Source organism: Nerophis ophidion, linkage group LG08 (assembly GCF_033978795.1).
Source record: "Nerophis ophidion isolate RoL-2023_Sa linkage group LG08, RoL_Noph_v1.0, whole genome shotgun sequence".
Classification (NCBI taxonomy): Eukaryota; Metazoa; Chordata; class Actinopteri; order Syngnathiformes; family Syngnathidae; genus Nerophis; species Nerophis ophidion.
The window spans coordinates 2,681,584-2,694,083 of record NC_084618.1 but is presented as its reverse complement, the minus strand read 5'-3'; the positions used below and the strand labels follow the sequence as shown (position 1 = coordinate 2,694,083).

Here is a 12,500-nt window from a genome sequence, read left to right as displayed (position 1 = left end):
TTTTTTTATGACAAAAACACCTAATAAGCAAGATTTCCCATTTACGACACTTTCTAAATTTAATGTGAACTAATCGGAGCCTTAAGTAGATCAATCATTTATAGTATAAAAAAACATATTGATTTTGAACATCTTTTTATTTTTAAAGTTAAATAAAAATCCTACTCAATTTCTTGGGGATCCAAAAGGGTCCCACTCATAACAATGTTTTTTAAAAAAGCCATATTTATTTCCTTCTTAAAGGGTCCCACTCATAAAAGTGTTTAAAAAAAAAGAATAAAAACTTTCATCACTTAAATCTCCAGATTAACTCCATACTTATCCGTCAAATATTGTTTTTCTTTTATATTTTCTTATGTGTTTAATGTTTTTTCTCTTTTGTTTTATGCCCTTCTGGTCCAATATTTGTGTATGGCAAACACAAAAAGTAATAGAAAGTGTAATATTTGATGTGAAGTAACTGGAGCCTTGAATATGTCAATCATCCATAACAATATAGATTTATTTGACCTATAAGGCTTCCTCCTCCTACCACAAAAAGTCATATAATTGTTTTTTTTCTCAATGTTTAAATCTCCAGATCAACTTCTATCTGTTGACATCAGTTTTTTTTTTTGTTTTTTTTTATGTTTTATACCCTTTTTATGTTTTTTGATGCCAAAACATAAAAATTGCAATATTTTCCCACCAAAAATGTTGCGAGTGGAATATTTAATGTGAACTAATTGGAGCCTTAAATAAGTCAATCATTTATAACACCTTGATATTTCTCAGTGTTAAAGTACAAAAAAAGAGTTTTATCGCCAAAAGGGTCCCACTCATAAAAATGTTTTTTTTTTAAAAAGCCATATTTATTTCTTTCTTAAAAGGGTCCCACTAGTAAAAGTGTTTAAAAAAAAAAGAATAAAAACTTTCATCACTTAAATCTCCAGATTAACTCCATACTTATCTGTCAAATATCGTTTTTCTTTTATATTTTCTTATGTGTTTAATGTTTTTTCTCTTTTGTTTTATGCCCTTCTGGTCCAATATTTGTGTATGGCAAACACAAAAAGTAATAGAAAGTGTAATATTTGATGTGAAGTAACTGGAGCCTTGAATATGTCAATCATCCATAACAATATAGATTTATTTGACCTATAAAGCTTCCTCCTCCTACCACAAAAAGGTCTCACACATAAAAAATATAAAAAATAAGTCATATAATTGTTTTTTTTTCTCAATGTTTAAATCTCCAGATCAACTTCTATCTGTTGACATCATTTTTTTTTTTTTATGTTTTTCACCCTTTTTATGTTTTTTTATGCCAAAACATAAAAATTGCAATATTTTCCCACCAAAAAAAGGTTGCGAGTGGAATATTTAATGTGAACTAATCGGAGCCTTAAGTAGATCAATCATTCACAGTATAAAAAAACATATTGATTTTGAACATCTTTTTATTTTCAAAGTTAAATAAAAATCCTACTCAATTTCTTGGGGATCCAAAAGGGTTCCACTCATAACAATGTTTTTTTAAAAAGCCATATTTATTTCCTTCTTAAAGGGTCCCACTCATAAAAGTGTTTAAAAAAAATGAATAAAAACTTTAATCTCCAGATTAACTCCATACTTATCTGTCAAATATCGTTTTTCTTATGTGTTTAATATTTTTTCTCTTTTGTTTTATGCCCTTCTGGTCCAATATTTGTGTATGGCAAACACAAAAAGTAATAGAAAGTGTAATATTTGATGTGAAGTAACTGGAGCCTTGAATATGTCAATCATCCATAACAATATAGATTTATTTGACCTATAAGGCTTCCTCCTCCTACCACAAAAAGTCATATAATTGTTTTTTTTCTCAATGTTTAAATCTCCAGATCAACTTCTATCTGTTGACATCATTTTTTTTTGTTTGTTTTTTATGTTTTATACCCTTTTTATGTTTTTTGATGCCAAAACATAAAAAAAGCAATATTTTCCCACCAAAAATGTTGCGAGTGGAATATTTAATGTGAACTAATTGGAGCCTTAAATAAGTCAATCATTTATAACACCTTGATATTTCTCAGTGCTAAAGTACAAAAAAAGAGTTTTATCGCCAAAAGGGTCCCACTCATAAAATTTTTTTTTTTTTAAAAAGCCATATTTATTTCTTTCTTAAAAGGGTCCCACTAGTAAAAGTGTTTAAAAAAAAAAAGAATAAAAACTTTCATCACTTAAATCTCCAGATTAACTCCATTCTTATCTGTCAAATATTGTTTTTCTTTTATATTTTCTTATGTGTTTAATATTTTTTCTCTTTTGTTTTATGCCCTTCTGGTCCAATATTTGTGTATGGCAAACACAAAAAGTAATAGAAAGTGTAATATTTGATGTGAAGTAACTGGAGCCTTGAATATGTCAATCATCCATAACAATATAGATTTATTTGACCTATAAAGCTTCCTCCTCCTACCACAAAAAGGTCTCACACATAAAAAATATAAAAAATAAGTCATATAATTGTTTTTTTTCTCAATGTTTAAATCTCCAGATCAACTTCTATCTGTTGACATCAGTTTTTGTTTTTTTTATGTTTTATACCCTTTTTATGTTTTTTGATGCCAAAACATAAAAAAAGCAATATTTTCCCACCAAAAAATGTTGCGAGTGGAATATTTAATGTGAACTAATTGGAGCCTTAAATAAGTCAATCACTTATAACACCTTGATATTTCTCAGTGCTAAAGTACAAAAAAAGAGTTTTATCGCCAAAAGGCTCCACCTCATAAAATGTCAAAGTCGAACATTTCATGTGAACTATTTGGAAGCTTAAATAGATCAATCATTTATAAGAGCACTGATTTTTATTATTTTATTGAAACACAATAATTGTTTGGGGGATCCAAAAAGGTCCCACTCATAAAAGAAGTCATTCTTTTTTCTTAAACAAAAACACTTTCATTAATTTCATCTCCAGAGCAACTACATATTTATCCTTCCTTCATGACTTTTCATATTTGTTGGTTTGTTCTGTGCCCTTTTTGTCATAGAACACTTTTTGTCACGGCAAAAAGAGAAAATTAGTCCAAAATGTTTCAATATTGGATGTGAAGTAATTGCAGATGTCAATAATTCATAACAACATTCATTATTCATCTTTTCAGCAATGCTTTAAGAGCATTTTTTTTCACACTATATTACACCTTTTTGCTCTTTTAATCTACTTTTTGACTCCTATTTTCAGAATGTGTTAAGAAATTGCACTTGTGAAGGCCAAAGGACGCAGTGCTGCTGCCTTGCCGAACATGCCGCCGCCATGCTGGGGGCACCAGGAGGGGGATTCACTTCGCAAACTATCAAACTGCAGGGGATGGATATGTCCCGGTGTGTGTGTGTGTGTGTGTGTGTGTGTGTGTGTGTGTGTGTGTGTGTGTGTGTGTGTGTGTGTGCCCAGGGGGTAGTTACATTGTCCCACTTACAAAGACACGCTGGAAGCGTTTGTTACAACGCAAATACCACGCTTAATCTGTGTGTGTGTGTGTGTGTGTGTGTGTGTGTGTGTGTGTGTGTGTGTGTGTGTGTGTGTGTGTGTGTGTGTGTGTGTGTGTGTGTGTGTGTGTGTGCGTGTGTGTGTGTGTGTGTGTGTGTGTGAGATACAGTCTAGACCAGGGGATGAAGTGTAATCCCTCTGCACTGATACAGCTGATGAGTCTCAACACAAATATGATATTTCTCCATAAAAGGTCAGCAGTGATGATGATGTGTGATATCACTGACTCTCTTTATGGTCCGATACCAAGTCAAATTCAGGCTCCTATCGGTGATATCGATCCGATACTTTGTCCCAATTTTTTTTTTTTTTTTATTAATCGCAATTCTATGTCTATTAACATATCTATTTTAATGAACTTATCTATGTATATTAACATATACATGTCAATGACTTGGACTCCGCCAAGGCTGTCCTTTGTCACCGATTCTGTTCAGAACTTTTATGGACAGAATTTCTAGGCGCAGTCAAGGCGTTGAGGGGATCCGGTTTGGTGACCGCAGGATTAGGTCTCTGGTTTTTGCAGACGATGTGGTCCTGATGGCTTCATCTGACCGGGATCTTCAGCTCTCGCTGGATCGGTTCGCAGCCGAGTGTGAAGCGACCGGAATGAGAATCGGCACCGGAAAAGGGTGGAGTGCCATCTCCGGGTTGGGGAGGAGACCCTGCCCCAAGTGGAGGAGTTCAAGTACCGAGGAGTCTTGTTCACGAGTGGGGGAAGAGTGGATGGTGAGATCGACAGGCGGATCGGTGCGGCGTCTTCAGTAATGCGGACGTTGTACCGATCCGTTGTGGTGAAGAAGGAGCTGAGCCGGAAGGCAAAGCTCTCAATTTACCGGTCGATCTACGTTCCCATCCTCACCTATGGTCATGAGCTTTGGGTCATGACCGAAAGGATAAGATCACGGGTACAAGCGGCCGAAATGAGTTTGGGTCTCTCCCTTAGAGATAGGGTGAGAAGCTCTGCCATCCGGGAGGAACTCAAAGTAAAGCCGCTGCTCCTCCACATGGAGAGGAGCCAGATGAGGTGGTTCGGGCATCTGGTCAGGATGCCACCCGAACGCCTCCCTAGGGAGGTGTTTAGGGCACGTCCAGCTGGTAGGAGGCCACGGGGAAGACCCAGGACACGTTGGGAAGACTATGTCTCCCGGCTGGCCTGGGAACACCTTGGGATCCCCTGGGAAGAGCTGGGCTTCCCTGCTTAGGCTGCTGCCCCCGCGACCCGACCTCGGATAAGCGGAAGATGATGGATGGATGGATGGACATGTCAATGAACATAACTATTTCTATGAACATATGTATGCCTATTAAGATTGTAATGGCCATGGGGCTCCATGGAGAAATATATCAATATTGCCAGTCACAATCAACTTGTGCTCAGCTGGGAAAGTCATTCTATCTACTTATTATGTCATCTATTTCATTCTTATCAAACTGTTACAGGCGCATTCAATAATCATGTTCATATCAAAAATGTAACGTACATGTGCATATAAAAGGCATCAAGCGCTATCAGACCGGGCGGAAGTGGAAGTGGAAGTGGGAGTAGGCGACACACACCACCTGGGGCACCTGTCAGTCACAGCTTTTTTTTTACTAGGGAGCCACTCTATGGAAGTATACTCATTTTGTGGAGAAGCTGGACTACACCGTCTCTTACCAGGAGGACTTTTAAGTTGGTGCCGTGAGTACACCTACACATTAAATGTCATAATATACATATTTAAATGTGATAATGTACAGATTTAAATGTGATAATGTACAGATTTAAATGTAATAATAATATACAGTACACATTTAAATGTATAAAACATCTGTTTGGAGCATTTTTATAACTAAATAATAAAATATTAAAATGCCCCCCATACTTGACTTTGGTGGAAAATGTATAGATATCCTAATCTAGATGATTAGAAACGTTCAAAATAAAAATATATAAAAGCACCCATTGGAAGTGGGGTCGTGGGGGCAGCAGCCTAAGCAGGGAAGCCCAGACTTCCCTCTCCCCAGCCACTTGGTCTAGCTCCTCCCCGGGGATCCCGAGGCGTTCCCAGGCCAGCCGGGAGACATAGTCTTCCCAACATGTCCTGGGTCTTCCCCGTACCCTAAACACCTCCCTCGGGAGGCGTTCGGGTGGCATCCTGACCAGATGCCCGAACCACCTCATCTGGCTCCTCTCCATGTGGAGGAGCAGCGGCTTTACTTTGAGTTCCTCCTGGACGGCAGAGCTTCTCACCCTATCTCTAAGGGAGAGACTCGCCCTTTCGGTCATAACCCAAAGCTCATGACCATAGGTGAGGATGGGAACGTAGATCGACTGGTAAATTGAGGGCTTTGCCTTCCAGCTCAGCTCCTTCTTTGCCACAACAGATCGATACAGAATGGGTGACAAAGGGAAGCCTTGGCGGAGTCCAACCCTCACTGGAAACGTGTCCAACTGAATGCCGGCGATGCAGACCAAGCTCTGACACTGATCATACAGGGAGTGGACCGCCACAATAAGACAGTCCCATACCCCATACTCTCTGAGCACTCCCCACAGGACACGGTCCAATGCCTTCTCCAAGTCCACAAAGCACATGTAGACTGGTTGGGCAAACTCCCATGCACCCTCAAGAACCCTGCCCAGAGTATAGAGCTGGTCCACAGTTCCACCACCAGGACAAAAACCACACTGTTCCTCCTGAATCTGAGGTTGGACTATCAGACGTAGACTCCTCTGCAGTACACCTGAATAAACCTTACCGGGAAGGCTGAGGAGTGTGATCCCACCATAGTTGGAACACACCCTCCGGTCCCCCTTCTTAAAGAGAGGGACCACCACCCCGGTCTGCTAATCCAGAGGTAGCGCCCGCGATGTTGCAGAGTCTTGTCAACCAAGACAGCCCCACAGCATCCAGAGACTTAAGGAACTCCAGGCGGATCTCGTCCACCCCTGGGGCCTTGCTATTGAGGACCTTTTTAATGACCTCAGCAACCTCAGCCCCAGAAATGAGTCCACCACAGAGTCTCCAGGCACTTCTTCCTCAAAGGAAGACGTGTAGGTGGGATTGAGGAGGTCTTTGAAGTATTCCTTCAACCGATCCACAACATCCAGACACCGTGTTGACAGTGCACCGAGGAGGCGGATGGTGGTCCAGAATCACTTCGAAGCCGTCTAGAAGTCATTTTCCAGGGCTTCTCCGAACTCCTTCCATGTCCGAATTTTTCCCTCCGCTTGGCCCGTCGGTACCTGTCCGCTGCCTCCAGAGTCCCATGAGCCAAAAGGACCCGAAAGGACTCTTTCTTCAGCTTGACGGCATCCCTAGGTTCTGGGTTCACCACCACGACAGGCACTAACCACTTTGCGGCCACAGCTCCGATCGTCTGCCTCGACAATTAAGGTACGAGACATGGTCCACTCGGACTCGATGTCCAGCACCTCCCTCGTGACATCTTCCAAGTTCTCCCAGAGGTGGGAATTCCAACTCTCTGACAAGAGACTCTGCCAGACGTTCCCTCACAATGTGTCTGACCGGCACCCCCCCCCACTTTCGGAGCCAACTCAACACCAGGTGGTGATCGGTAGAGACCTCCGCCCCTCTCTTTCCTCAAGTGTCCAATACATGAGTCCGCAAATCCGAATGGCACAACCACAAAGTGGATCATGGAACTGCGGCCCAGGGTGTCCTGGCCACCCTTTTGTTTGAACCTGGTGTTGTTCTGGACAATCTGTGACCAGCACAAAAGTCCAATTTAAAACACCAGCCGGCTTTAGAAAAATGAAGCATTTTTAAGGATAAAAGTAGCTAAAAGAGCTAAAAATAGCAACCCAGCAGTAAAGTTGACCACTGGACGAGACCAAAACAATCAGACTGTGTTGTTCAGTATCGTGGCCACTGATTGGCTCAGCCTCAGACAGCATTACTAACAGTAGCATGCTAACGTTTTAAAGCAATTTTGCAGTTGAACACTTCCCAGTCATATAGCTTGCTACTTGACACATGCTAACTGTTAGCATGCAAAGATTAGTGTGTTATCTTTTTTTAGCCAATTTTGCAGCCGAAGACCTGAGAGTCATATAGGACCTGCTACTTAACACATGCTAACATTAGCATTCTGGCATGCTAACTTTTTTAGCTGCTTTTACAGCTAAACACCCGGGAATCGTACAACTTAGTACTTACGACTACACAGTCATACAACTTAATACTTGGCACATTTTAACTGTTAGCACACTAATTTAAGCATGCTAACTGTTTTAAACAATCTTTTAGCCGAACACCTGAGAATCATATCACTTGGTAGTCGATACATGCTAACTTTTTCAGCTAATTTCACATGCGTACGCTTTACAGTCATACAACGTAATACCTGATGCATTTCAACTGTTAGCATACTAACATTAGCATGCTAACTTTTTTTTTTTTTGCCAATTGTACAGCCGAACACCTGGGAATCATATAACTTGGTACTCGATACGTGCTAACTGTTAGTCTGCTAACTTTTTCAGCTAATTTGACATAGTATCTATGCCTCACAGTCGTACAACCTAGTACTTGACGCATTTTAACCGTTAGCATACTAACATCAGCATGCTAACCTTTTAAAGCCAATTCTGTAACCAAACACCTGGGAATTCACGGCCATACAACTTAATACCTGACGCATTTCAACTTATAGCATCCTAACATTAGCATGCTAACTTTTTTGTTAAGCCAATTCTACAGCCGAACATCTGGGGATCATATAACATGGTGCTTGAGACATGCTAACTGTTAGCATGCTAATTTGACATAGTATCCACACCTTACAGTCGTACAACCTCGTACTTGACGCATTTTAACCGTTAGCATACTAACATCAGCATGCTAACCTTTTTAAAGCCAATTCTGCAACCAAACACCTGGGAATCATATAACTTGGTACTAGTTCCGTGCTGGCAGTTAGCATGCTAACTTTTTCAGCTAATTTAACATGCGTACACTTCACGGCCATACAACTTAATCCCTGACGCATTTCAACTTTTAGCATACTAACATTAGCATGCTAACTTTTTTCTGAGCCAATTCTACAGCCGAACACCTGGGGATCATATAACATGGTGCTTGAGACATGCTAACTGTTAGCATGCTAATTTGACATAGTATCTACACCTTACAGTCGTACAACCCCGTACTTGACGCATTTTAACTGTTAGCATACTAACATCAGCATGCTAACCTTTTTAAAGCCAATTCTGCAACCAAACACCTGGGAATCATATAACTTGGTACTAGTTCCGTGCTGGCAGTTAGCATGCTAACTTTCTCAGCTAAATTAACATGTGTACACTTCACGGCCATACAACTTAATCCCTGACGCATTTCAACTTTTAGCATACTAACATTAGTAGCATGCTAACTTTTTTCTGAGCCAATTCTACAGCCGAACACCTGGGGATCATATAACATGGTGCTTGAGACATGCTAACTGTTAGCATGCTAATTTGACATAGTATCTATGCCTTACAGTCGTACAACCTTATACTTGACGCATTTTAACCGTTAACATACTAACATCAGCATGCTAACCTTTTTAAAGCCAATTCTGCAACCAAACACCTGGGAGTCATATAACTTGGTACTAGTTCCGTGCTGGCAGTTAGCATGCTAACTTTCTCAGCTAATTTAACATGCGTACACTTCACGGCCATACAACTTAATCCCTGACGCATTTCAACTTTTAGCATACTAACATTAGCATGCTAACTTTTTTCTGAGCCAATTCTACAGCCGAACACCTGGGGATCATATAACATGGTGCTTGAAACATGCTAACTGTTAGCATGCTAATTTGTTCAGCTAATATGACATAGTATCTACGCCTCACAGTCGTACAACCTCGTACTTGACGCATTTTAACCGTTAGCATACTAACATCAGCATGCTAACCTTTTTAAAGCCAATTCTGCAACCAAACACCTAGGAATCTTATAACTTGGTACTAGTTACGTGCTGGCAGTTAGCATGCTAACTTTCTCAGCTAATTTAACATGCGTACACTTCACGGCCATACAACTTAATACTTGACGCATTTCAACTTTTAGCATACTAACATTAGCATGCCAACTTTTTTTCTGAGCCAATTCTACAGCCCAACACCTGGGGATCATATAACATGGTGCTTGAGACATGCTAACTGTTAGCATGCTAACTTTTTCAGCTAATTTTAGGTGCATTTAAGCATTCCCAGACAGTTTCCTTGCAAAATGTGCATATTTTAGCGCTTTGTGCTGTGTTCTTATTTTGTCCCGGGCTGCAAAATGGCCACCGGGCTGCACTTTGCACACCCACCGCCGTAGCCGGAATATTAACCCGGAGTGGAGAGAAGTGGCCTGAAAGTGAAGGGGGGGGGTGTTTAAGGGTGGCAGGGTGTCTGCAATCAGATGGGAGGGAAGATGATCCCCACTTTCACACAAAGTGGGCTGAGACAAAGTGTTGTTAGCATGATGCAGATACTAACACACACACACACACACACACACACACACACACACACTGACCTGCACCTGCATGAAGGATCCCCGGTAGAAGCAGCAGGCTGCAGCCGACAAGGCGCTCCACAGACTGCAGCGTTCCGTCATGGTGGACTCGCGTCTTCCCTAACCCTGCACTCACACACACTCACACACACACATGCACACACACACACAGAGAGAGAGAGTGTGCGGGCTAAGCCCTGGACATGGCGGCGGTGGTCAGCAGCAGCAATAAGCAGAAGAGTCCAGAAGCGGGAGGCGGCCGTGTGCATGGCAGCCCCTCGCTGCTCTTGCTGCACTTGCTGCTGCTAAGGATTACCTCATTGCTGTGTGAAAGGTGGGGGAGGGGGGGATTGCAGGCGAACCCCACCCACCCAACAACCCCCCACGCACTGAGACAATGCTGATGGCGGAGGACATGAAAGTGGGAGAAAGTGCACTCCAAGATGTTATTACTGTACATCACAGCACATCATAGCAACCTTACACCTCAACTTAGGAAAACATGCCCTTTTGACCTTTTTGTTACTTTCAAAAGCCAATCAGGGCTTCCCTCAATTCAGTTAACGTTAAAGTTCCCAAATGTTCAAAAGAAGTCTTGTACATCATTTGATCTGGCAATAAAGTACTTGACATTTTCTCACTCCATTTCATTTTGTAGCTGAGATAGGCGCCAGCGCCCCCCGCGACCCCGAAAGGGAATAAGCGGTAGAAAATGGATGGATGGATGGAAGAATAAATAAATGTACTTTTGATTGAGAAGTGTATTGACGTCCACGTAATGCTCTGAAAGGCAAATGGATGGCACTAAGAGCCAAAGGGTTTATTTCCATTTTGCTCCATTAAATATTCATCACATTTCATACATTCAATAATAAGATACATAACCTGTAACATGTATATCAAATAAATATTACTGCTCAAAATTGCATTCATTTAAACCTTTAATAGTAGTATCCATTATTGCATCAAATATTACAGTATACTATCATACTTTCTAAACCTTGTTTGTCCAAATAAAACTACTTTACTTTTCAGCAAACTACCCATCAAATTAATAAAAATGACAATAAATGTTACTTTGTTCTTCACAGCTTATTACTGTAAATTAAAAAAAAAAAAACTACCACTGTTTTTTGCTTTAAAATTCTGTTAACTGAGCTGCCAGTTTTTGACTGTAAAATATACAATTGTTGTTTTTAATGGTGCATTATTGTAAAAGGAAATATGTGTTTTTATGATACAAAAACTGGCAGCTGAGTTGCCAAAAGAAAAAAAAAAAAAGAACTTGCACTGTTTTTTCATGAACAATATCATTGCTACTCTACAGGAGGAGTTGACGGCACAGACCACAAGGGGGCGATATAGCTCTATGTATTTACTGTAAACATATTATATATATATATATACATATTATGGGCTTCACGGTGGCAGAGGGGTTAGTGCGTCTGCCTCACAATACGAAGTTCCTGCAGTCCTGGGTTCAAATCCAGGCTCGGGATCTTTCTGTGAGGAGTTTGCATGTTCTCCCCGTGAATGCGTGGGTTCCCTCCGGGTACTCCGGCTTCCTCCCACCTCAAAGACATGCACCTGGGGATAGGTTGATTGGCAACACTAAATTGGCCCTAGTGTGTGAATATGAGTGTGAATGTTGTCTGTCTATCTGTGTTGGCCCTGCGATGAGGTGGCGACTTGTCCAGGGTGTACCCTGCCTTCCGCCCGATTGTAGCTGAGATAGGCGCCAGCGCCCCCCGCGACCCCGAAAGGGAATAAGCGGTAGAAAATGGATGGATGGATATATATACATATATATATATATTCCACACAATACACAAACGTCCAATAGACAATTATCAGTTTTTTTAATACATTAAAATCAATATTTGTGTAAATGTAATAGAAAAACAATTTTTTTTATCGCTTTTCTTAGATTAAAAATACTAATATTTGTGTCAAGATCGTCATAAATGTCCAAAATGACAGCTTTTATCAGGGTTTTTTTTTTTACATTTGTTTTCAAGGATATAAACAACTGTTTAAAATGACACAGTTTTTATCTGTTTTATTTTAAATTTAAAAAAATAATTGTGTCAAAACGATAAAAAAAAATGTTCAGAATGACACATTTTTCAGTTTAGATGACTTGATTTTAACCTAATATACAAACGTTCAAAAGACTGTTTTTATCCTTTGTTTTTACATAAAGAAAATGTATATTAAAATGAGTTTTTATTAGCTTTCTTTCAGTTAAAATAACTTGTTATCAGCGTAATGAACAAAGATGCAAAATAATTATTTATTTTTTTTACAGTAAAATAATATTTGTGTCAATGTAAAATAAACATCCAAAATGACAGGTTGTTTTTTTACATTATAAATGAGTAATATTTGTGTCAAGGCTATACAAAAAACGGCCAAAAATGAAAGTTTTTATTTGAATTGTTTTCAACATAATAAACAATGTTTCTAAGGTGACAGTTTTTT

The 12,500-nt window shown here is 39.9% G+C and overlaps 1 protein-coding gene across 3 annotated transcripts in view; it reads right to left on the bottom strand.

The window, feature by feature from the left end:
- The window catches only part of sh2d3ca (SH2 domain containing 3Ca), a 54,323-nt gene extending 44,031 nt beyond the window's left edge, over nucleotides 1-10,292 (bottom strand). Inside the window, exon 1 of one of the 3 annotated variants that reach the window (XM_061907291.1) lies at nucleotides 10,047-10,292. In XM_061907291.1, the coding sequence (XP_061763275.1) occupies nucleotides 10,047-10,121 (75 nt within the window). In that variant the 5' untranslated portion in view covers nucleotides 10,122-10,292. Of the gene's footprint in view, nucleotides 1-10,040 lie in introns of all 3 variants that reach the window. The other 2 variants (XM_061907290.1, XM_061907292.1) reach the window with 2 other exon arrangements.
- Nucleotides 10,293-12,500: the final 2,208 nt, after the last annotated feature.